The sequence below is a fragment of the Cervus canadensis genome, chromosome 22, assembly GCF_019320065.1.
Source record: "Cervus canadensis isolate Bull #8, Minnesota chromosome 22, ASM1932006v1, whole genome shotgun sequence".
Classification (NCBI taxonomy): Eukaryota; Metazoa; Chordata; class Mammalia; order Artiodactyla; family Cervidae; genus Cervus; species Cervus canadensis.
In genome coordinates, this window is record NC_057407.1 from 16,607,803 (window position 1) to 16,633,798 (window position 25,996).

Below are 25,996 nucleotides of genomic sequence, written 5' to 3' on the forward strand. Positions count from 1 at the left end.
CAATTCTGAATAGTTTATCAGACCTACTTCTAAGGTATTTACTCTTAAAATTACAGAAGAAAGGTGACAGTCCTGTGACAATAAAGTTGATATCATGACAATATTTTAATGTATGAGAGTAATATATATGTGCCATAGGTTTATTGGAAAATGTTATCTTGTGTTAGAATAAGAAATCTCCAGCAAGGTACTGAGACATTGTCATGCTGTGAATTATTAATGAATTATCTTTATTTATGTAATGATAAAACCTTGTCAAAGTAGTTAAAATTTGTCTTTGGTTATGGATGAGGGAAATATGGCTTAAGGCAAATCATTAAGTAGGTTGGACACTTAATAAATTAATAATGTAGTAATTTGGGTATACATGACTGAGGCAAAGAAAGAATAATTTACATTTGCTCATAGGAATATACTTAGCATTTGATATAATAGGTCAGACACATATTAGGGAGATCAATTTCGTGTTATCTGAAAGCCAGTGTTATCTTAGAACCACTCAGCTCTCTGTTTGCTTGTAAATCCCACTTTGGATTGTACTTTTCTTCCTTTATTGTGGGTGTGTCATGAGCCCAGCACACTTAGGAAGGAAGTTGCTTCCATCTCTGGTTAGCTGTTCTTGCATTCTGTTACGTGTGCCTTGAGAAATCAGGTCTAATACTAGAGAATGTTCAAATTATTGTAGTTAATTTGCATCATGTACTTAGAGGACATAACAGGTTTTTGGTTTTTTTTTTTTCCCCCACAATCCAAGGAAATTTCTGGCATTTTTCTCATGTAACTAAAGTTGAAGGTAAATCAGCCATTTCTCTGTCCTAGTTTATTTAAATTCAGGAACTTTTGCAACATGGTTTATTTTGATGTTGATTTTTGTATGTCTGTGACTAAACATCCTATCTGTCTACATTTTCTGAAATATAGCAACTTTGAGTTCAGCCTATTAGTGTGAGGGCAGGGGCCTTCGTCACAAGTAAGTTGGTCATCAGTAGTGTTCTTAACAGGAAGGGGTATTTTTGAGCTTTTAAAAATGTGTGTACAAGGTTTCCTGACTTTTAGTTTTTAACTCTGGGTTCAGTGATTGAGATTGCTTCCCTGTGGCTCATGGTGACTGACCACTGGATCATAATTTTTTAAAATACTTTTCAGGCGTACAAATCCATTTGGAGAATCTGGAGGAGGTACAAAGTCTGAAACTGAAGGTAAAATAAGTGTAGTATTCTTATATTTTAAAGATTCTCAGAGCAGTAAACTGCAAGAAGAAATTGTTGTTTACATTTGTTCTGCTATATGTTTTAACGGTATCTTTACTTCACAGTTTTTTCTTTTTATTCATAGTGCACTTAAAGCAACAGAACTTACTAAGACTTAAGATTTCATTATTCACACAGAATTATAGAATATCACACTTTTGACCTCATAGTCAGATTCTCATTGTATAAGATATCCTCTGACCTTTCCTAACAGCTGTTTTCTTCTGGTTCTGGAGCATAATTTTTTTTTTCCTTTTTCCCATACTTATTTACTTTGATATAATTTCAAACTAACAGTAAAGCTGTCAGAACAGTAAAAGGAATTCTTTTAACTCAGAACCACCAGTTGCTGAAGCATAATCTTTTGCTGTAGGAATTTGAGATCTTACTTTTCTTGTAACATGAACACTGTAGTTAGGAGTTATTTCTGAGTGCTTCTGCTAGATTGAATATTTCATTGGAAAACCTAAAGAAGGCAGTGTATTTAATTTCCTAGGAAAAGACATGTGGGATTTAAAATTACATGATGTACCTTGTTTTGTTGTAGAGTCTATACTTCATCAGTTGTTTATTGTCCGATTCCTTGGTTCTATGGAGGTGAAATCAGATGACAATCCAGATGTTGTTTATGAAACAATGCGCCAAATTTTAGCTGCCCGGGCCATCCATAACATCTTTCGTATGACAGAATCACATCTATTGGTCACTTGTGATTGTTTAAAGTAAGTAGTAACCTGTCCCTCAAAAGACTGTGGGAATAAATATTTACTTAATTTTAGCATAATTAACATTTTTTTCCTAAATTTTGTTTATTATTATAGGTTAATTGATCCACAGACACAAGTTACAAGGCTCACGGTGCGTTCTGCATGTTTAAAGCTTTAAGGCTCTTTGTACATATACACAATTTCCATCTGATAATCCTGATTCTGTATATTTGGATATGGAAGCATAAATTATGATTGATTATTTTAGATGGTTATAATTGAGTTTATGACCATGTCACCAAAAAATGTTGTAACATTCCATGTAGTTGAAAGAATCAGTGCAGTCTGGTGTGATATTTAGTATTTATGTTTATCCATCAGTTAGGGAGCATACAGCGTACACTAAAGAAGGTAGCTCAGATAGTAAAGCGTCTGCCTACAATGCAGGAGACCCAGCTTTGATCCGTGGATCAGGAAGATCCCTTGGTCAGGACGATCCCCTGGAGAAGGAACTGGCAACCCACTCCAGTAACCTTGCCTGGAAAATCCCAGACAGAGGAGACAGAGGAGCCTAGTGGGCTACCATCCATCGGGTCACAAAGAGTTGGACACGACTGGGTGACTAACAAAGAAACTTAACAAATTAGGGAATTAAAGGCCAACATGGTTGAGTTTATTTTATAATTATCTATTTTGAAATGGCTGCAGGTGTGTGCTTCTGTTTAATCATTTAATAACAGAAGCCATATTTGTTACTGAATTTGACTTTTGTAAAATGTGTTAATGACTAATAAATTCAGTATTCAACAACGTTTTAATGTTCCTGGCAATCCAAACCAAATGTGAGATTGTTTGTTCTTGGATTACCATTCCGTTAAGAAAAATGATTGACTCTAATGTTCTGTTTATGCTATTTAATAACTAAGTACATGAGTTTGTCATATATAGAAGTGCTGTTATAATGGTCTGAAAAAATTTCGTGTTTGCTTCTGATGTTTTCCGTGCAGTTTCCATTACCCAATGTAGTTCTGTATGCTACACATCAGGAAAATAAGAGGCTTTTTGGATTTGTTCTTCGGACATCAGGAGGGAGAAGTGAAAGTAATTTGTCATCAGTCTGTTATATATTTGAATCAAACAACGAGGGTGAAAAGGTACATGGCTTTTCAAGATGTGTTTCTATTGTGAAATATGTGTCAAAGTTCTTACTAAGATTCCTGGATAAAACTCCCAAACTTTGTCTAGTCCAACTGAGTTGCTTCACCAAAGCCTGTTGTTTTGAAGAGAGCTGAGCTGATGGGTTAGGCTATCTGACTCCACAGACCTGTGTCTTCCTGGCCATTGAGAGCTGGTGCAATCTTCTGGCTTCATTAACTTGTCTTGGAAATGCAAAATATTCCCATGATCAGCCATTTCCAAATGTCTCCAGCTTAGAGTAGCTTAGAATAGCTGCTTGCTTTGTTCCTTGCAGCTTTACCATCTTAGTGATGAATCTGAGATAACAAGAAGTGAGGGACTTGAAAGATGTGAGAGCCAGTGGTAGGAGCTCACAGACTGAAGAAAATACACAGAGGCTTGGTTTTGGAGCTGGAACATTCTTAAATCAACTTTTGTTTGAAAAAGTGTGTTATAATGACTTATGAAACTAGTTACATCAGCCATTTGGAGACTTGAAATTATCACTTTGATGTATGAACTGTCTGAGTTTTTCTTAATTTTTCCCCCTTTAGATTTGTGATTCTGTTGGATTGGCAAAACAGATAGCATTGCATGCAGAACTGGTAAGAATCTAAGATACTTAATTTTCCAAGAATATTAACTCAAGTAATATAAGATCTTTCATATTAACAAGTAAATAAAAATGATTTTGCTATACAAAGTTAACAATAGATGCTATTGCTGATATATAGCATTTAGAATTTGGATAAATGGCTAACATTAGGATGTAAATTTTTGGTGTGCTTTCTCATATAAATGCAAATAATAATTTGAAAAGGTTACAAAGGTAATATTAATTGAAAAGTTAGTTATTTCATATTTAATTCATTAGTTGTATTCATCTATTCTTCAGGATCGCAGGGCATCAGAAAAACAAAAAGAAATAGAGAGAGTAAAAGAGAAGCAACAGAAAGAACTCAGTAAACAAAAACAAATTGAGAAGGTATGCAGTCCTAATGTCTAGATCTTCTCTGACCAGATATGATGTTTACAAAGAGTTTCCTAAATTCAGCACTGTGACTTTCATATTGGAATTTTCAAGTGAAGGTTCCATTTCCATTCGCTTAGCTGCGTCATAAACCGATGATTCACAGCATAGCAGAAAAGGATGACATCTGTCTTCTTGGCTTCACTGCTCAGCTTGTGGGATCTTAGTTCCCCCACCATGAATGGACCCGGGCCCTCAGCTGTGGGAGCGCAGAGTCCCAACCACTGGACCACCAGGGAATTCCTGACATCGGTCTTGTGATACAATGTTTACATTATAGTTGTATTGACATGTAGTGTGACTTCTTGTTCAGTCGCTAAGTCATGTCCCACTCTCTGCAACCTTACAGACTGCAGCACGCCTGGCTTCCCTGTCCTTCACTATCTCCCGGAGTTTGCTCAAACTCATGTCCATTAAGTCAGTGATGCCATCCAACCACCTCATTCTCTGTTGCCCTCTTCTAGTGTGACTTGCTGTCTAGCAAGCAAACCAATATTCCAGTGAAGGTTGGAAGGTTGTCTCCTCAAAATAGGTCTTTTGAGAGGAGATATGTATGGCTTTCATCAATGGCAGTTAAGTGTGTATGTCTGTATATACTTTCTCTAGTTTATAGTGAGAGATAATAATGGCCTGAATGTGAGTTGTTAACCGTAAAAATGCAGATGACGAAATGTTGACTTTGATAGGATTTCTAGAATAGTGTCAAAATATACTTCGGGGTTAACATTGGTTTGTGTAGTCTTTGTTTTCAGTGAATTGCCAGAATTATGCATACATATTTATGACAAAAGTATGGAAGTTGCTCTCAAGTATGTATTTAACTGCTTAGTTTTCCATTTGACTGCATAAAAATTAACTCAGTTTCTTTTCTGTCTTTTCCAATAGGACTTAGAAGAACAAAGTCGGTTGATAGCTGCTTCCAGTAGACCAAACCAAGCCAGCAGCGAGGGGCAGTTTGTTGTCCTTAGCAGTAGCCAGTCGGAAGAGAGTGATTTGGGAGAAGAAGGAAAGAAGAGAGAGTCAGAAGCATAAACTTATCCTTGCTTTTTGGTTGATATTTCTCCCCCCTTGGAATTTGTTGACAATTTCTGTGGTAAAATGGCACAAGGTAACAACAATGTTGAACTATCAAGGAGGAGGCTAAAATTTGTATTTGCTTGTTTAACTTCATTTTTTAAACTAATATTGACCTTGATAACTTAGGTTTGCTTTGATTCTTTCTTTTTCCCTTAGAAATAATATACTATGCAGTAACTTTAAATTCCACATGTCTGAAAGAAACCTGTTCACATCCCTGAAGTAGATGGCTGAGGAATTACAGTTGCTCAAGCCTTTTCTTCCTTCCAATTGTGAACTTATTACCTGGCATTGTAATTGGCTATGACCATAAGAAATCATTTATTCTTCAGCTTCAGATATTCATGGATATGCTCCCTCTCTTTCATTAGGAACATTTTGCTGGCAGTGAGGAAGCTTTTGACTGAATAGGTTTAAAATCCTTATATAGAGAATTTTTCAAGTTTGCCAATATTTTAACAATGTTAAATGTGCAATAGAACTTTTACAAAATAGAGGTTTTAGACTTAAAAGTTTCAAATTGTGGCAGGTGGTACTGTAGATTTCAGGGCATTTTCTTGGATTGCTCGCATTTCTCTGATGCCAGTGGGAAAGAAGCTTAAGTGTCTTCATTTCAAGATTGCTACAGCCCTTGGCATTTATTATCACATTCTTAGTTCTCAGGTTGGGACTTGAATTATTGCTGCAGAGCAGTAATGGTTAAAATAAGATTTTGGAATTTACTAAAAGGGAATTTTTTTTTTTGTTGTTCAAATAAGTTTTAGATTAGGATTTAACATGTAAAGATTGTTACAGGATAAATACATTGTATTTTCTGCATTGTGTGAAATAATTTTTATTGAAAATCAAGGGACATTTAGAAAGAAGTTCTATAGCAATTATGTTTCCTGCTTAAAGTAAAAATTCCTAGAATTTAGTTTAAAAATGTAATCTTTTAAATTTCAGACTGATACCCACAGTATTTTCATAATTCCATGTTTTTATAAAATACTGATCACCACTTTATATCCATGTAGGCAAATAATATGTGAGCAGAGAATAATTTGCACTAATTATTGTAAATACTTATCCTCTTCAAATGAGTATAGTAAAAGGTCTAATTCCATGAAAGACTGAAAAACAATTGAGTGCTTGGTTGAGGAGAGTCAACCCAGGAAGGATTTTAACTTGGTGCCAAGGTTAAAATGACACTTCTCTACTGCCTAATTCTATGACAGAACTTGATTTTTTTTTTTAAACTTGGATTTTTAACATTGCTGATAGAAATTATGTTCCTGTGTTTCACATGTAAAAATACATATAGCCACGTTAAATATATTGAATAAAATATTTTACATAGTCATATATTTAAAATTTTCAAGAGATTAGCCACTAATTTTACAAAGAAAAAAACCTTTTGTTATTTGACATATAGTTTTTTCTTCTTAGTTCTGATTTAGAAATGGCATATAGTTCTCAGCTGTTTCACAACGTATATACACTGTTTTCTGTAGGAATGGAATAGGTAATTATATATAGGATTGTGGTGTTTTTTTAGCCATGTACCAAATGGGAATAATGATTACTTAATAATCATTATTTTGAAGCCTTATGTTACCAAAACATATAGTAAAAAAGTAGAAATTTATGGAATACTTTTTGAAAAGAGTTTATTTTGTCCTTGCTAAAGGGAATGCTTTCACAGTAGTTTGTGCATCATTCCTTTTCGTAGAAATTGAAATTTCTTCTGTGATCAGCATTTGGTTAGCCATGGCATATCCTGCTTTTAAGACCTTTTTGAGGATTAGTAAGCTTTCTGTCTCAGTAAGTCTTTTGTTTATACTGTAAGGTTGCCACCTCACTTAGTTCAGGTGTAACTTGTCAGCCACCATGCAAGGAAGGTGGTCAGCATTAGGAGACAGTGTTAGCCAGGCTGGTGCTTTGCATGGTAGCAAAGCCTGCCCTTGGTGAGCGCTCTCGGTCAAAATGTAGATGAAAGGTAATGGTACTGAGACTTAGGGATGCTGGACAAATTTGTGGCTTTTCTTAAGTCATATCTTGTTAGGAATTTCCACAATAATACACTGGTGCCCGTAGCTCAGACCGGAGCGCATTCCAATGCCAAACAGAAGTCATGTGTGGGCTTAACAATGTTAGATGATTTAACTTCTGTTTCGTTACTGTAGAACCACGTGAACTATTCCATTACAGCAGATACTTAACCATCAACTTTAATAAATTTTGTGTTTTGTTTAAAGAAGGCTCCCCATGGATTTTTGCATAACATTCAAGCTGATCTTTGTTCCCCTTTGAAATCTCTTCAAGCTTTTGGATGCTCCAGTGGTAACGGCATTAGATTTTGGGATATCTCTCTCAGATTCAAACTTGCATTTAATGGTTTTTAGACATTAACAAAACTGATTCTTTAAAAGGAAAAGAATTTAAAAAAAAAAAAGGAAAGAATTAAGTCTGCCTAATTCTGCTAGGCACTCATGCTCCCTGTGTCAACAGTACTTTTATAACTATGGTAATGAAGTCAATAGATAGCAAACTAATTATTCCTTCCCCCTTGTAAAATTGAGAAAACTTGCTAACAAGGAACTGAAACTGTTACCTTGAACATAGTCCCCAGTCTAGTTTTTGCCATGACTATAATGATTACCTTGTGTTTAATTTCAAAGGAATTCTCAGATTCTACAGTATAGAGGTGGTAAATTTATGTTACTTTTATGCTTGAGAAAAGGGTATTAGGGTGTTCATACCATTCCATGTCACATGTCATCATGTGTGGTAAAGGCATCTGAGTTCATTTTGAGTTATATATAGGAATTGCAAGTATTTGAGTTGAATCCTCTTATACATGCTGACAGACTAAGAGCCTATGTTTTGCAAAATCTGTCACCCAAATTAATAAAATAAAAATATTAGCATTGACTTTGATAACAGTCTCCAAGCATTCAAACTGTACTTTAAATATTCAAACACACTGATTGTAGCAAGCAAGTCTTTGACTTTATTTTTAGCAAGTTTGGCTTACTCTTCTTTCATGAGATTTTTTTTTTTCTTCCATAGTAATTAATAATACATAAAAAATTGAAACTGGAACATATTACACTTTTTAACTAATCTCTTGTGGCTGTACTCATATGTAATTTACTTAGGTTAATATGAGAACCAGGGAGTAAGTTATAACTAATGTGCAAAACCGCTTTGTATATTTGGTGATTTTGTAATGTAAGTGAATTGGTTAATTCTTATTTCACTGATACTGTTAATCATGTATATGCAATTAAAAATTATGCTACATTTCTCTTTAGAATTAAATTTGAAGAACCAGACTTTATGTAATGGTGGTATACATGTGGAGTGGAGAACTTATTTTTTCATTATGTCAAAATAAGTATTCCTGATAAGGCTTCAGGAAATATGCTGTTAGGAGATTTTTAATGTATAATAAAGTCCATGATTTTTTATAGTCTTTTTTGTATGAAATATCTGGTATATACTCTGAATTTTATTTTATTGCTCCAAGTAATTTCAAATGATGCTTATAAAACAAATGGACTTTTTCTTAATCTTTTATGATACTATTTACACATCTATCTCTATTGCAATCCCATAACAACTAAAATGGGGGAAAAAATGTCACTCATGGGGAAATAGTACTAATTCATATCTAGTGACTTTTTTCCTTTTAGAAAAATTACATTTCAGTAATTACCCTAGACACGTTACAGTGTATACTTGCTCTGCTTGGTCCTATTCAAAGGAATTCCTGTAGTTTAAAGGACCAGGTTATTGTGTACGTCAGCTTACGTGGGTTGGGCCTGTAGTTGTAATACTAATGAATATTCATCCGCTGTCCTCTCTGTGGTTCCCTAAAACATTTACCAAGTTCTGTTCTACTGGCAGTTTCTGTTTTGTTTTGAATTTTATGACATGTATACATTCGTAGGAGGTCCAGGGAGCAGATGAAATTAACTTTAGAATTATATAATTTATCTAGGTGCATGTATATCCTAAATATATTTGTATATGAACATACATATAATCTAGCACTCATTTATAAACAGACACCACACTTTGATTAAAAAAATAAAAACTATTCATGCCAGCTAGTTTTGCAAAGTTTCTATGTGAAAACTGTATTATAAAAGTAATTTTAAGTCTGTACTTACTGAAATAGTCTATATAGCCACGAATCCCTACATCAGAAAATAATCATATAGCTTCAGTTTCCTTAAGAAGGACTATATTATGCCAAAAAGAAAAAAATGTATGCTAAGACTGAACACATAAACATCAAGCTGTAACTGACTGGGCCTGTGGCCATAATCCTGCCCCTCTGTTCTCTCTGTTGATGTGCCATATCATGGTACACAGGTGTGGCTGAATGAATGTCTTCTCAGTTTCTTTCCTCAGTTCCACATCCAGAAACCTGTATTTAAATGCAAGGTAGAATATATAGAAACAAAATTGTAAACTAATATCTATAACTGCTTCTATCAGTGAGCCATTCCTGTCTGTCTACTGGACTGGACTCAGTGTAGAAATCATAAACCATCATCCCTTTGAAACCAGTTTTTATTCCAGTGATCACGTGAACCAATAAATGGTAACCGTTAGCCAGGGTTTTGTGGAAAGAAGGAATCCATGTATCCCGTTAATGATGAAACTGCAATTGGAGGTTCTCTTTCAGCTGAACTACCTCAGGACTGCACTCTACACATAAACAGACACTAAGCTATTCTTGGGACTTCTGTATAGGAACAGCTAATTTCCAGGACCATGTACTTGGGTCAGCACTTTATTCATTGTCGTAACTAAGGCGTTTTATATATGTATTTCTCTATGAAAAGTATTACTATTAAGAATTATCTTGCATTATCAGAGGTAGCATTTATTATTTTGGGCATATAAAAATATGAATTCATACATTTAATGTAAGATCAATTTAGCATTAGAACTGATAATCTCAGTTAACTGAAATTTTTACTTTGGGTTTTATTTTTATAAAACTGCCTTTTATAAGGCTAGCCATCTATTGAGAGACTATGTTCAGAGTGACTCTCTGAAGAACCTAGACTGCATTGAGATTTTAGTCACCAGGTAAAGTGAGAAATACAAGTCAGATTTTAAGAAAGAAATCTGCAGATCTGTACCTTTTCATCCAGAATAGTTTGATTACCAGGTTCCTGTGAAAATTCCTTGTTCATAAAGGTCATACTCTTTGTAAAGGACATACGCCTTTAGACGGTTGGGTAATGGAAGAAATGACATGAAGACGGGGCAGCGCAGACGTAAACGTCCCATACACTTCCGGATCTTGAGGCGGCACAAATGTTTAAGAGAGCGAGGGTTTGCTAAAATGCAAAACAGGCACGTTATCCAAAAGGAGTGAGAATTGATTGATTTTTCCATGATCTTAGCAAATGTATTTTATACTTAAGCCACCAAGATTTTCCTTTGTTGTGACTAAATTGGGAAGTAGCTTTTCACTCTCATTGCAAATCTTGTAGCTATGGTTTCAGACCACGTCATGTTAGAGTCCAAAGACTGGCATCAATTGTAGGTCTGGCCTGTGAGACCTAAAGCTCCTACATCTACCTGTATTAACCCCCTGTCCTGCCTCTTGGGGTCAGGCTAAAAACTAAAGATTCTGTGGGGAAATTAGATAAAAGAAATTCTTAGTTTGACTTAGGTGCTGCTGTGAAACAATTTTGTTTGAAGGGGCATTTACTATCCTTTAGAGTCTTAGATCTTAGCATTGTCTCATCCCTGTTTTTAGTGCCATTTCATAGTTGTTGTCTTTTTAAAATATTTATTTATTCATTTGCTTGCACTGAGTCTTTTTTACGACTATCAGGATCTTCATTTTGTTGTAGCATAGTAGTGCGGCATATCGGTATGTGGGATCTTTGTTCCCTGACCAGGGATTAAACTCATGTCCCCTGCAATGACAAGCTGATTCTTAACCACTGGACCATCAGGGAAGCCCCATTTCATAGTTTTTAATTCCTGTGTCTAAGGTGTTCCATGGGATCAAGAGAAAATTATTATCTACATTTATAATAAATAATTATGTAACAGATTTCATCTATTGGGAAATGGTTAATAAGTACACATTAAGTATATACAATAACATTTTTTAGGTAGGAATAGTCTTTTTCTTGGTTTCTTTAGGTCAAGCTTTTAACTGAAGAGAACAATGTTCTGCAAAATAAAGAGTTCAATTAGTATTTTTTGGTAAGAATGTTCAAGAAAGATACTTACTCAAGATAAAATGGATTTCTGACCAGAGCCCCTGTTTTTGGAGCACAGCTTTCAACTTTGAACAGATCCTAACTTGGTCAACATAATCAAGCATCACTCGAACAACCTTCCCAGAGAGATGCTGCAGCCATGACAAAGTTATTACTTCACAGAACTGAGGAAGAAAATCAGAACCATGAAAGTAAATGAAAAACTTACATATCTATGTTTTAACATAGTCATCAAAAGAACACTAAACTCAAAGTCAGGAACCAAAGGTTTCAGGTTCTTCATTTACAAACGAAGGTGTTGAACAAGAAAATATCTCTTGACTCTTAACATTGGGAAAATGCATACATGCGTGCTGTCATTTCAGTTGTGTCCAGCTCTTTGCAACCCTACACACTATAGCCCTCTAGGCTTCTCTGTTCCTGGGATTCTCCAAGCAAGAATACTGGACTGGGTTGCCATTTCCTCTTCCAGGGGATCATTGGGAAAAATATTTACTACTAACTCTCCTGAACTTTGTAAGATGCAATGAGGATTTAAAAGGGACTGTTAGATAATATTTGTTACCCCCTTTGTTTGCCCACACTGCTGTCTGGAATAAAGATTACCTTTCCAGCTTCACCTGCATCTAGATGTGGCCACCTGACTATGTCCTAGCCAGTGGGATGTCAGTGGAAGTGTGAGCAACTCCCAGAATACTGTTAGAGAAGAGCGAAGTGTGCACTCCTCCCTGCCCGCCATCCTGCTCACTGCAGTGTGGGTGTGAGTTTCTCCTGTGAGTCATGAAACTGTCCAGTTAGAATGCTATTTACATTTGCCTTTATTTCATGAAAGGGGAATAAGCCATCTTATTAGAGCCACCTTTATGTGGGGTTTTCTATCATTCATAACATAGTCCCACCCTGATACTTGAAGCATAAGATGGTTTCTACCTTTAAGTGATTTACATGTCCTTAGACAAGATAAGATGCCCATGTAAGAATGCAAAGAATACTATATGAAAAGTCAGGAAGCCATACAAGATGACATATTACCTAAATTAACCAAGTTGTTCATTAATTATAACCTAAAAATAACATACAATATTAAAATATTTGCTTTTTACTTTTCAGAATTGATCCCAAGTTTTTTTCCATTTTATTTATATATTCAGATTTTAACAATATGAATTCAAGTATTTATAGTACATCTACTCTGAGCATAGATCTATAAGCTGATGAACGTGGTGAACAAAAGCTTATATTCATGTATTTGTAGGGAAGACAGATAATCAGTAAAATATTACAGAATTTCAGAAACTGGTAAAAGTTTATAAAAGCATGAAAGACAATGATTAGGAAGAAGAGCTACCTTAAATAAGATGGGTAGGGAAGGGCCTCTCTGAAGAGGCAGCACTTGAGATAACCTTGTGCAGATGTTGCTTCATTTGTGAAATGCCCTGAGTAGAGTTAAATCACTTTTTCCTCTAAACTGTTTCTGTACTTTTTTCATCTTTCTGTCATCAGGTTTATCGTGTATTTATCATATTAAAATCTTTCCAACCAGAGCTTCTGGAAGGAATGGAATTTTATCTGTTGTGGTAGCTCGGGGCCACCGATAATGACGACACAGGGCGACGGCTGCTGTGGTGTGTACTCACCATGGTATCTTTGATGACTGTAGATGTCCAGCCTTCAAAGGCGTAGAAGGGATGACCTTTGTCTCCGTGAGGACAATCGAAGCATCGCTCGGTGTCATACCCGTAATTCAGCAGCATCCTCAGCATGACTTCGTCTTTCAGGGTATATTGCAGCGCCGATGGGAAATGTAAAGGGTTGACTCTGCAGAAGTAGTTAACGTTGGCCCCGTGCCGTAGCAGCAGACTTACCAGCTCATAGTTGCCCATCCTGAGGGCTATCTGGAGGCAGTTAACTGGGTCTTGATTAGGCATAGCTCCAGCACTCAGAAGCAGTTTAACTGAAGAGAGGTCACCATTTGATACAGCGAAATACAGAGCCGACTTCCTGTGGTCATCGTAGTGTTTGCGGATTCTCTGGTCGAGCATGAAATTCACATCAAATCCCTCCTGGATGAGAAGTTCCAGGCATTTGGGGTGTGCTCCCGCTGCTGCACAGTGAACTGGACTGATGCCACTCCTCTTGATGGCAGCAAAATCAGTAACTGGAACCAAAATCTTCAGAGCTCTGAGAAAGAATTTCAAAGTGCATTAAATTTTTTTTTGTTAAGATGCAGCATTGACCTGTTTGTAATTGCTTTATACTAGCACTGGGTGGCATTAGTATCAGGTAATATTTAGACCCCCCAACCAAAAAGAGAAAAGAAAAAAAAAGGCATAGTTCCTGCATGCAAAATCTCAGATACCAGGTAAAGCTACAGGTCTAAATAAAAAACTCAGAATTATCCCAGTCAGTGAGATCCAAGGCTCCCTGCATTGCCAAATGACCTGATAATAAGATAGTTTTATGTCTCTTCAGTGGCTACAGAGGATATCTGAATTTACCAATTCCTAGCTGGTCCAGAGTTTCTTAATTTAAAAGGGGGTGTTGAAGTTGGAGGATCAGAGATGAAGAATATCAAGTTCCCAGAAACCACCCCCCAATCCCATAGCTATTACTATTTCTGTTTGCAATAGTGTGGTTGAACTTACAAAAAGTGACCTCTGTCAGCTGCTACATGAATGGGCAGGTGACCTGAATTCTTAGGGACGTTGGCATCAGCTCCATACTCTAGCAAGAGAGTCACAGAGTCTGGATTTCCTCCACTAGCGGCTTCAAGTAAGATGGAAGAAGAGTCAGAGGCCTGACCAAGAGCATTAGCTCCTAAGAGGAGAAAGAGTGATGTTATGCAGAGAGTCTTTTCACTGTATTGCTTAAGTATTCTTAAGTATAAATACATGTGTTGGCTTTCAGAGTAATTTCATAAGCAACAGTTTCTAACTTAAGAATCCCAGGAGAAATAATTTTATAGGTTTTATTTTCAGACCTGCATACAAAAGCTTGCTTACCTCATAACACACATATAAGATGGCACTAACCGTCCTGTTGAACTATGTCACCATGAATCTAATGAAGATCTTATGGTGGAAAGGGTATTTGTTCTGTTTTAACTTGTTGCTAGGAGACTGTGCATACTAAGAGACACTAGCTGTTCTTAGTTGAAGTTGGAGACTGCTGATAGTTAAAAGTGCCCTGTGAATGGTATGGGTAATAAGGGCATAGACGCAGGCTGTCTTCTTGAAGATCTCAGGGCTGGGTCTGTGAGTGGGGCTGGGGTTGTAAGTGGGACTAGGAAGTGAAGGAAGGAGAGAGGAATTTTGGGTCAGTTTTGGAAGGCCTCTGAGTAAAATGGGCTTTCAACAAAGAGTAGCATTCGAATGGACAAAAGAAAAGGACACTGTGGTCCCCTTCACAGCTCATGTAAAAAAAGCCATGGTGACTTTAATTTAGTGTGGACTCCATAATCATTAGAATATAAAACGGCTGCCCCAGAACCCCGGCTCTAGAATGCTTTAAGAAGTGTCTAATAAGCCCCCATGTATGAGTGAGTGCTCACTACGTGCTAGTTCCTTTATGTATATAGTAATTTCTCAACTTCACAACAACCCTAGGAAGTAGATGCTAACATCTTCACTTTAAAGATGAAGATACTGAGCTTCACTGAGATTAAATTACTTCACCAGAGATGCACATCTAGTCAGCAAGGTAGTCAGGATTCGTGCCAGGCGGGCCAGACCCAGGGCCTATTTCTATGATGATGCTATGTTACCAGTCTAGCAATGCCGGCTGGTAAACTAATGTGATTTGGAATGAGACAGTTGTGGGGTCAAAGCCTGGCTCTGTTCTTTAGTAGCCATGTGCAAAGACTGTAAAGGGGCTTACCTAAGGGAGATGCCACTCACTGAGGTCAACCCATACTGGGTTTTTTTTTTTTTTTTTTTTTAAGGTTAAGGATTTAAAATCTGTTGCTTCTCTTGTTTCTTTATATTTTAATCAATGATCTGCACAAATGGTTGCTCTTTTTGTGCAGATGAAGGATCCAGTGTTTACTTTGTTTTTCTAGCTAATGACCTGAGCCATCTCTGACAGCACTCATAACATTTTACTTGAAATGTTTTATGGCCATTGATTGGGAACTAGCCTCTCCTTATATGATAGGAATGATTTTAGGTAAATCTAAAAAGCAGAAAGTTGTTCTGTGCAGTCTAGAAAATTGGAAACCAGGACCATCTCTTGTTAGAGAAAGAAATAAGGCTTCTGGACACACATGGGGAGGAGAATAAGAAGATAATTATAATATTGGGATTTTATGAAATCTTGGGAAAGATTTGCTTTTTTGAACAAAAGCTTTAGATAATACACTGCTTCTTCTCACAGTGTCATCAATGGGGCATCTCCTCAAAGACAGTAAATGCCAAAGTTCTCTGAGCCAGGGTTTCTGCGAGTTAAACCAGGATCTAAGATGTCCACAGCTACAGCACTGGTGGCAGGAAAGGATGTGTTGAAGGGAAGTCCTGCAACTGGTACCATCGCTGAGCCTCACTTTCCTCAAGGGTAAAATGAGGATAATGCCTGCCTCACAGGGTTTGCAGAAGATTGTCTGAGGTAAAATAAGCAGCTTAATACCTGGTGCTGAGAAAGTAGTCAACATATGTAAGTTGCCTTCTTTCCCCTTCTCTCAAGAGTTTTGTTTATTACTAGAGAGGAGAACTGGGACTCACAAAGAAGAAACCAGGAAGAATTTCCTAATAATTCATCTGGTAACAGATTGGACTGCCTCATCACTTAGCTCAAGCAGAGAAAACATGTAGAGGTAGCTCAAGCAGAGAAAACATATAGAGGATTTTGTGAAGTCTTTCATTCTATGAATCTAAAAAAGAGTAGTAACACACAAAAATTAAACAGAAAGCAACCATCCTCTTAACATGGTCAGGGAACATTAAGTAAAAGAGTAATCTGCAGCCTAGTAATTTCAGGGAATCTACTTCGAGCAAGTAAGAAGTATTCAATCCCTATTTTAGTTTTTTTTTCAGTAGCTAATATATTAACATGTACTTCCATGAAATATTAAATTAGCTTAAATGAAATGTTAACTTCTATTACTCTGAAGCTCTCAGTGAAGAGGTGAACACTTTGGTCATGTTACCCTGTAGTAAAAGTGTGCCGACGGTAAAGGAAAACCTTGCCTTTCTGCAGTAAGAGTTGCATGATTTCAGTGTGACCGTTTTGGGCAGCAAGAGCGAGAGGAGTGAATCCGTAGGAGCTCTGTGGGTCGGGGTGTGCCCCGGAAGCCAGCAGGAGTGCCACTATGTCCCGTCTGCCCAGCTTGGCTGCTTCGTGGAGCGCTGTCCTCTTGTTGGCACACAACAGGTTGACGTTGGCTCCATGGCTGATCAGCAAGGAGGCCATGTCATAGGAGTCCTGTAGAACAGCTGGGAAAGTGGGAGTGAGGGAGGTGTCATGTTCAACAGGAAATTCAGGCCAGAGTATCTGATCAGCTAGTTTCCCTCAGGCTTCTTAAGGAGCTGTTCCTACCTGCCCCCCATGTGCCAACAACTTGTGATTAGGAAAAAAATGAGTCACATATCAAGTAATATTAATAGTGTTTTACATCAATAGGGCTACTTGCTTTTAAGTCATGACCAATTATTCATTATCTATTGGCTACTTATGGGCTGAAAAACAAGGTTTTCACATATCATCTTTATGTTCTCAAGAAAATAGGAAAAGAGACACAGATGTATAGGACAGACTTTTGGACTCTATGGGAGAAGGCGAGGGTGGGATGATCTGAGAGAATAGCATTGAAACATGTATATTATCAAGTGTGAAACAGATCGCCAGCCCGGGTTGGATGCATGAGACAAGTGCTCAGGGCTGGTGCACTGGGAAGACCCAGAGGGATGGGATGGAGAGGGAGGTGGGAGTGGGGATCAGAATGGGGAACACATGTAAATCCATGTCTGATTCATGTCAATGTATGGCAAAAACCATTACAATATTGTAAAGTAATTAGCCTCCAACTAATAAAAATAAATGGAAAAAAAAAAAGAAAATAGGAACTTAAGTATCCAGTACAGCCCCAGGAATGTTTGTAGTTGCTTTACTTAAAGAAAAACAAAAAAAGGCTATAATTAGGAAATCATTTTTAACCTCACACTTTGTAAACCAAATTCTCTAGCTGGTATTTCTGCATTTATGCTGTTAATTCACATTTGGATGATAATCTTTAGTCCTTTAGGATTCTAGAACTTAATTTATCCATCTTCCTATCCATTCACTAATTGTTGGCACCAACTGTGTCTGAGGAATCTTGCTAGGTGTCAGACACTGAATCAGGATGAATTCTGCTCACTGCTGTTTATAATGTGCCATATAAAGAGCTATAATTGCTCTAAGACTAGAAATATGGAGAACCCAAGGGTATTGGGTCTTTTTTAATTCATGGAGTTGGCACTTTCTGCTCTTTCATTCTAGAAACACATGTCCTTTGTTTTAGGAAATAACTTTCTTGACTTGTTTCATTGATGACATACTGCCTCCATCTTGTGTGTTCTCTTTCTATTATTTCTGTTATTCACATGTTACCCTTCTTCAATTGTCATCCTAGTTCTCTTATTTTTCTTTCCTATTTTTCATTTCTTTTCTTCTTTTCAGTTATGTAAGGTAAAGCTTACATAACTTTATCTCATAGCATTTTTTAAAATTTCTACCATATTTTTAATTTTCAAGAGTGTTTTTTTGTTCTTTTTTTTTAGTAGTGTCCTGATATTTTAATAATTTTCATTGATTTTTCTGAGAAAATTAATGATAACTTTCCCTTACATTTTATTTTCCCTAAATAATCTGTTTCTTCCAAGTTGTTTATCTTTGCTTGTTGGAGAATTTTCTCAGATAGTCCTTGGATATCTGTTCATGATTAAGAATTGGAAACTAAAAATCTAGTTGGAAATTCTAAACACTGAGTCAACTGAAGGTTGATATGCCTGGGCCATTTGTTGGGCAACTTCCAGTTGCACTATCTTTAGTTCTTTCTCCTTAAGCTGATCAGAGAAGCCTTCTCTTGGAGGGTGAAGTTCTAGCTGTCAGCTTTCTAGAATTTGGTGGAGGAGAGCTGGGAGATCTCAGCTGTGTTTAATTCCTCCAGTGTTTTGAATCCAGTATTCCTGCCCTTGCCTAATCATCTCCAGTCCTGAGAACCTTTGCTCACACTATTCAGAGAATAAACCTCCAAAATTTTGCTGGGGTGGGGGAGGAATCTGACCCAGCAGGGTAGATTGGGAGAAGTAATCTAGATACCTGAGTACTGGTTTCTTCATAGTTTTCAATCAATTTTTCTATTTTAGCTGCTTGTTCTTCATCCCTGTGTTCCAGGAGGTAACTATAACCAACAGTTTCCAGGCCTTTTGATACAACTGCACTGGTTTTTGGCTTTCCCCGCTCCAATTTAAAATTTAGCTTTCTTGTCACTTATTACTCATTGATCTATCTGCTCTTCTGGTTTTTAAAAATCATGTTACTGTTGTCTCCTCTTCCAGTCTTCCATTCTTCTGTATCTTAACCCTTTAAAACATTAAATGAACTGTACTTCTCCTGAAGACTCAGGAGGCAGCAAAATTAGCCATTCATATTTTAATCCGCCGACTTTACCCAAACACTGGCTGCTTCTTCCTACTCTGCTCCTCTTCTATATTTCTCATACCAAGATTAACTTGTTCAGCTGGGGTTTCAGGCTAAACAACCAGCTCATAATTGGGCAGACACTTTGCCTCACCTCGCAAGCCAGTTTATACAAAGCTTCTTGGGAGACAGATACCACATGGGGTCAGCTGGGACTAGTGACAGTGCTGCAACGATGCAGCAAAAAACTGCCTGTGAAGCCCCTGGGTCTAGAGGAGACGCAGGGCCACAGACTGTTCCCCAGAGCCAAGGTGTTAATTTACCTGTAAGAAGAGGTGAATTGCCTTCGACATTCTTGGTATTTGGATTGCAGCCATTGAGAAGGAGAAAACTGACATTTTCTAAGAGGCAACTGCTGACAGCCAAAAACAGTGGCGTTTCACCATTGTGGGTGGTTTGCTCCCACACACTGAGTTTTGAGGCTGAAATAAATCCATTAGACCACACAGATTAAAATATGAAAATAAACTTTAAACTTATTTCTCAGAAGCTTCAAGAAAAGTTGTAAAGGGAGTTTACCTTTCAGGGTGATTTCCAAAATGTTCTTATTTAGTTGTACTGCAGCCTTATGGAGAGGAAGCCAGCCTATCTCATCTGCTTCATCAAAAGCTGAATGGTACTTGGTCAACTGAGACAACACATCTTCCTTACCTATTAGTATGTCAAATGAGGACATATTCACATTTAGCACACGTACAAGGCAGCCCATACTGCTTCTGAATTCCATCATCAAGGTTAGTGCATGAGAAAAGGAAATTCTGGCACCACCTTTTACGAAAGACAAATGTAAATCACATAGGGCAAATAAGGGCTTCCCTGGTGGCTCAGACAATAAAGAATTTGCCTGCAATGCAGGAAATCTGGGTTCAATCCCTGGGTACAGAAGATCCCCTGAAGAAGGAAATGTCAACCCACCCCAGTATTTTTGCCTGGGAAATTCCATGGACTGAGGAGCCTGGCAGTCTATAGTCCATGGGGTCACAAAAGGTTGGACATGACTAGGTGACTAACACACATGCAGGGAAATAAGCGGTAAGGTCTTTAATCCAGCGTTCCATACCACCTGGGCCTGTGAATACCTGTCATCTTATTACACATAGAAAACAGTTCTGTTCACCGAGGAGCCCAGGAGCTCTTTGCTAAGTTGTGCTGAGGCAGTTTCTCTCAGGAAAGGCCATGTCAGACTCCTGACAATCAGCTGTGGACTCCATAGTGTTCAGCATTTGGGAGATCCTGTTTCTAGGCTGCCTGAACTCAGAGGGAAAATGCTGCTAGTTGTCACCATCACATCTTACCACAAGTTGAAGGGGATAGAATAAGAAGAGTACTTAACTGTCTCTATTGTTTCAACTATCTTCTTATAGTAAGCACTCAAAAAGCTGCAGGGGAAAAAAATATACATGAAATTCCAAAACTGAGGGAAAAAGTTAAGGATATAAAGCAAAAGGAAAGGGTAAAGGCAAAAGTAGCTACGAACTTATAATGAGGCCATAACTGAGGCATAATAAAATACTTCAAAATGTAGTATAACCCTTTATGTACTCCAGAGAAACTCCTCTCTCATATGTCTTCCCATCATTTAGGGCAAGAACTGTGAGAACCCAGATCACAGTTGGCCCTCAATTGATACTTGCTGAACTGAATCAAACCTGTCTAGGACTGAAATGTCATATTATCACATTAAAATTTAAATGGCCACTCTATAGTGTCACTGATTTTAGCATAAATTATTTTTTAAAAAAAGTAAATATTTATGGTGTAAGATTTTTAAAAAATATTCATGGTCAGAATCTGTGCTCAAAAAACACTATTAGCAGTTTTTGTTTTAAGTAATATTTTTACTAAAATATTTAAAGTTTTAAAGAACAATTTATGGATCTTACATTATTTTTTAAATCTAGTAAATAATGATTGTCATCTTTCCATTTTTCTTTGATTATTCAATGAACCTAGCTTGAAGAAAATAAATTCCCTTAGACAATCTGTCCTGTTTACAATCTGGTCAATCAAATTCTCTTAAACATTTAAAGCTGTACTTACTGATTTAGCATTGTATTAGCTTTCTATAACAGCTGTGTGAAATTACCACACTGAGTGGCTTAAAATAAGACAAATTTATTATGTTCGGCAGTTCAGAGGAACAGAATGGGTCTTACTGGACCAAGATCAATGTGTTGGTAGTGTTGTGTTCCTTCTGAAGGCTCTACGGAAGAATCCACTTCTTTGCCTTTTCCAGCTTCTACAGGCCACCCACATTTCTTAGTTCACTGACCCCTTCTTCCATCATCAAAGCTAACAATGTTGGGCCATGTCCTTCTACCCAGCCATCTCTCAGGATCTCTTTCTTCTGCCTCTCTCTTCCACTTTTAAAGACCCTTGTGATTACATTGGGCCTGTCTGGATAACCTAGGATAATCTCCCTATCCTAACGTCAACTGATCAGCAATCTTAATTCCATCTGCAACCTTAATTCTCCATTGCCATGTAAGGTTACATAGTCATAAATTCTGGGGATTAGGACTGGACATCTTTCTGTTGGGGGCAGGAGGAGCACTTTATTCCTCCTGTCTCAAGTATATGCTTGTTTCCTAATTCCTTCAAGTACCTGAGCAAATCAGCAAACCTTGCTAAGTATCATACAATTCTTTCAAATCTAATAACTGAAATTTATAACTATAGTCAATTTTAATTTCTTTGAAACATTTGAAACATTTCAATACTCTTAATTAAAATCTCTTTTACCTTTCAATGTAAAATCATGACTTCAAAGCTAATCACAAGGTTAATATAACAGGTAATCCAATTTCTTTATAAAACTTTTAACTATTTAAAGATTATTTTAAAGATTGTTTCTAAATTTAACACAAAAGTATAGGAATAGTGTGATAAAGAACAAAGACTCTGAAGCCAGGCTCTCTGGCTCTTTACTTACTAGCTCTGTGACTTTGGGTTAGGTGCTTAACTTCTCTATGCCTAAGTTTCCTCACCTCTAAATGGGGATAATAATAGTACCTACCACATAGAGAGGTAATGAGAATTAAAATTTAAATGAGTTAATATTTATGAAATGCTCAAAAGTGTGGCACACAATCACTCCAAGTGAGTGTTACTTTAAAAAATTTTTAAAAACCCAACTGTAGGTTTGATAAACTTCAACATCTCTACATTTAATTTTAAAATCTCTTGGAGTTAAAACACATTTATCCCATTTTACCTCCAGCAGGCAAATAGAGGTCACCATCCCAAGTAAACAGTTTATCACCCCTGATAACTACTCAGGGGTTTGAAGCTGCTGACCAGCCAGAAGCATTTGACTAGGTATGCTTGGCTGCAGAGCCAAGGGCAATATTCAGGGCAATTCTCTAGTTGTCGCCATCACATCTCACCACAAGTTGAAAGGGATAGAATAAGAAGAGGGGTCTATGGAGTCCTTTTCTAGTGCTGTCATGCCAGAATCTGAATCTGCACCCTTCCAAAAGGGTAGTCTCTTCTGGGCTTAAGTTTACACAATTATTCCTTCTGATTTGAATAAATACTTAACCCTATCCCACCCACCCCACTAAGACTGACAACAACTTTCTGTGTCTTGGTGGATTTATACGTTTTCTTGGCTCCCCAAAGACTAGATGCATTAGGGTTTTCTAGCCCTTCAAATTCTCATCTGTTTCTCCTTTTTGATTTCCAGTATGCCTCTCCTCACCCATATTTGTAACTAACCTCCTCTGACTATTTTCTCTACTGCCTAATTAAATTCTGAATTATTTTCTCATTTCTCTTGTCTGGTCAGACATCGTCTCATAGATACTATTTAAATGATGTCTCCTTGGATTCTGACTCTCTCTTCTGTTTTTGTCATTAACACTAGCATCGTGCTTATGACAAGTCTCAACTGTTGAGTACCTATAATGCACTGCCAAAGAGATACCGTTACCTCTCATCCTCAGGTGACTGCTGTGTAGTTCCTGGCTTGTGACTATCCTGTAAACTCTGTTGAATGATGAGCTGGGTGTCAAAGTCATCATCGATGTCTTCATCACTGGTGTAACTATCCATGTGGAATGCAGACAGATTTACCTTAAAATCAAAATGAATCAAAAATATTTTTCCAGTTGTGGAAACAGATTACCAACTGATAAAAATTATAAATGGAATTCAAAAAACTAAAATAAATCATAGGATTGATAAATGAAAAAATGCAAAATTTAGAACACAAAATATTCATTTACAAATTTTTCAAAAACTCCAAAGAGTTTTCTGACCTGCCACAGATTCAACATAAATCAGAAATTTTCTATGAGTAACCATCTACTTAATAGCTTACTCAGGAAAAACAAGTTTTCACATAAAACTTAAGTTAGTGCCATTGTAACTATGAAAATGTTCATATTGATCTATTTTAAACTTAGCTTATGAGTTTTTCTGTTATTGTAGCATTCACTCAAAAGAATATCTTTCCTACATGCAGTGAGCTAAAAATATTTTAGTAAATATTAAAAATAAACATGTTATAGGAATAAATGTGCTCTCATAACATTTGACTAGAATAGTGGGGGGAAAGCCCCAGTATATTTTATTAGGCAATATCTCAATGGCTTTAAAAGAACACTTCAGGTTTAACACAGAATAGGTTTGATCACACACCAAAGACGTTTTACCTTTTGTTATATCCTCTAGGACAGCACTGAAGTTTTCACTGTTAAGGATTAGCACGTCAGAATTTTCATTTATATTTAGGATCTCCACTCCCCAGTAGCGACTATTCCATTAATAGCTTTACTATAAATACTTGATCATAAGACAGTCTGGCACATTCCCCTTGTTTTTTACATGTGGTTTGGCTCTGTTTGGAAACATGGTCTCTTTTCTTCACTGCTGTATTCATGAAATTTAAAAGATGAAACATTTCATTCCTGGAATAAAGTGCTTTTGCAGGAGGCTGACCATGTGAGGTGAACTCTTCCTCTGAGGACTCATGCACATAGCCATGGCAAACCAGAATCAATTTTTCATGTGAGAGAGGCCAAACATTTTGCTCTGACTGAATTATCAAAAATGACTGTCCCTATGGTCCTGATTCACTGGGAAGTTGCACCTACATTTTCTTTGGGTTATAGAGCTGCAGCCTAGAATATCCAGGGAATCTTAAGGAAGGAATTAACTCCACACAAGATAATAAAATTCTGACTATAATTTTGTTTTGTTGAAATGTTTAAAACTGGATAATGCACCCTAGTATTATGCATGCATACTAAATAATAAGAATAATAACTATTAAAAATAACAGAGCCCGCCTGGCATTTCCAATTAAAAGTGAAGAAAATGCCAAGCAGCATGATACCGCGTCCCGTGTGCAGGATCTCCCCCCAGTCGTCCTACCGCCTCTGCATGTCAGCCTCAGTGCTTTGAGTTTCCTCTCCTTGTCACAGGGGTACTGTGAGAAAAACGGATCTGACGTTTTAAGAGTCAGACAGAAGGGGTTTAGTTCCGAAATTGTTTCAGTGTTTTCCTTATTTACAATTTATGTGATTTAAATGTCTGTGTGTAATCACAATAGTTGAGTAGAAAGTAAATTATTACTGAAGCTGATGAAACGACTTAACAATTGTGAAAAAGATAATTTTTGATATTAGTCAAAATTTTATCCAGCTAGTCTTCCCAAATCTGTTTTTCACATATATATCAAACTAAAAAAAAGGAACTAAATAAGTTTCAAAGATTTTCCATATGACTCCAATACACATTTCATGTTTTTCCTCACAGTTGTCTGTGGTCTCAAGAATCCATCTGGAGGGCTGTACTCCAATCGAGAGTGGTATATCAGGGAGGAGAACAATGTAAGGACCATTCACAAAGATCACCTAAAAGAATTACACCAAGATACTTGGGTTTTATAATGCATATATTTTCAAGTAAGCAGAGGCAATATTTTTTGTAACTTCTTTCAGATGTTTTATTAAGATGTCCAATTCAGTCATCTAACTGACAAAGCAAAGCAACCCCACGTTTGATCCAGTGTTGAGTAGGTTGGTCTGTTTTCAACAACATTGCAATGACAAAGTTAGTAGAATGTCCTGTGGTGGAAAGAGTTCCTTTACGTTCACTTGTCTTGTAAAGAGGGCAGACATAGGCATTCGACTTCAGGATCTTAGACTTTACAGCTTGAAGAAAAGGAAATACAGTCATTTGATAAAGGAAAGGCAGTCACTGGTACTAAAAGAACAACTATTTATCTTGTAATAAAATGACCAGTACTAAATCTCAGATCATGATTATGATATTTGAATATTTTAAAGTTATTGTTTTGGTTTTTCTTTTTTTATAGTTGGCATATAATTATGGTTGTGAAACAAGGTAAGTGATTTCAATATGGTACGTGATTTTAAAGACCTGATCACTTAGCAAGTATGAAAACACTGGAGGACTTGAGAGATAAGCAGAAACAAAACACGGCATAGGTAATGCAGGAGACGCAAAAAGAGAAACACAGTTGCTTAGAGTTCTAATATAAGAAATCCACAAATTAGAAGAAACTGAAGTTACTATTAGTTTTCACCAGGTTATTACTTGGAAAACTACACTCACTCACAAAAAGAATCTCTACACAATCCTTGCAGAGCCAGATATGAGATATTAGGAATCTTTCTAAACTGAGGCCACATCATAGTTATAAATGAACTGCTTTAGAAATAAAAACACTTACTAGGTTGAGTGGTAATTGGGTGATTTGTAAATGTTTTCATTTACAGTTATTTGAGAATTTAGAAAAAATAGAGAGGAAGGACGAAAGAATGAGCCTCAATTGTTCACATTTGGTGGGAAAATGATGATGGCAAAAAGGAG

The 25,996-nt window shown here is 36.8% G+C and overlaps 3 protein-coding genes across 7 annotated transcripts in view; 1 reads left to right on the plus strand and 2 right to left on the minus strand.

Moving 5' to 3' along the window:
- Positions 1-8,697, plus strand: part of APPL1 (adaptor protein, phosphotyrosine interacting with PH domain and leucine zipper 1) — a 32,648-nt gene extending 23,951 nt beyond the window's left edge. Inside the window, exons 16-22 of one of the 2 annotated variants that reach the window (XM_043442375.1) lie at positions 1,147-1,199; positions 1,798-1,972; positions 2,072-2,108; positions 2,965-3,111; positions 3,688-3,738; positions 4,029-4,118; positions 5,049-8,697. In XM_043442375.1, the coding sequence (XP_043298310.1) occupies positions 1,147-1,199; positions 1,798-1,972; positions 2,072-2,108; positions 2,965-3,111; positions 3,688-3,738; positions 4,029-4,118; positions 5,049-5,195 (700 nt within the window). In that variant the 3' untranslated portion in view covers positions 5,196-8,697. The remainder of the gene's footprint in view (positions 1-1,146; positions 1,200-1,797; positions 1,973-2,071; positions 2,109-2,964; positions 3,112-3,687; positions 3,739-4,028; positions 4,119-5,048) is intronic. The other variant, XM_043442376.1, reaches the window with a different exon arrangement.
- On the minus strand, positions 4,890-23,911 carry ASB14 (ankyrin repeat and SOCS box containing 14). Of its 3 annotated transcripts, none has more exons than XM_043442378.1 (11): positions 23,812-23,911; positions 23,088-23,230; positions 20,489-20,535; positions 19,676-19,807; positions 19,420-19,578; positions 16,663-16,908; positions 14,128-14,299; positions 13,120-13,663; positions 11,493-11,646; positions 10,382-10,582; positions 4,890-5,126 (listed from the first exon to the last, which is right to left on the minus strand). In XM_043442378.1, the coding sequence occupies exons 2-10, from the start codon at positions 23,207-23,209 to the stop codon at positions 10,404-10,406; spliced, it is 1,755 nt and encodes a 584-aa protein (XP_043298313.1). In that variant the 5' UTR covers positions 23,210-23,230; positions 23,812-23,911; the 3' UTR covers positions 4,890-5,126; positions 10,382-10,403. The 3 variants fall into 3 exon arrangements, with proteins under 3 accessions (XP_043298313.1, XP_043298315.1, XP_043298314.1); XM_043442379.1 differs by lacking the exon at positions 4,890-5,126 and adding an exon at positions 9,327-9,657; XM_043442380.1 differs by lacking the exons at positions 20,489-20,535; positions 23,812-23,911 and having other exon boundaries at positions 23,088-23,216.
- A 1,129-nt stretch (positions 23,912-25,040) lies between these two features.
- The window catches only part of DNAH12 (dynein axonemal heavy chain 12), a 177,223-nt gene continuing 176,267 nt past the window's right edge, over positions 25,041-25,996 (minus strand). Inside the window, exon 73 of one of the 2 annotated variants that reach the window (XM_043443267.1) lies at positions 25,041-25,314. In XM_043443267.1, coding sequence (XP_043299202.1) covers positions 25,124-25,314 — 191 coding nt within the window. In that variant the 3' untranslated portion in view covers positions 25,041-25,123. The remainder of the gene's footprint in view (positions 25,315-25,996) is intronic. The other variant, XM_043443266.1, reaches the window with a different exon arrangement.

Bases quoted from the DNA above. Each gene is read 5' to 3' on its own strand.
- ASB14 (XM_043442378.1), bottom strand. From the start codon at position 23,209: ATGGATAGTTACACCAGTGATGAAGACATCGATGATGACTTTGACACC. The intron at 16,909-19,419 runs GTAAATTAACAC...CCACTTTCCCAG, and splicing joins CAATTCACCTCTTCTTACAG to CTGTTCTACAGGACTCCTAT. The intron at 10,583-11,492 runs GTAAGTATCTTT...TTTGCATTTTAG, and splicing joins AGAAATCCATTTTATCTTGA to CAAACCCTCGCTCTCTTAAA.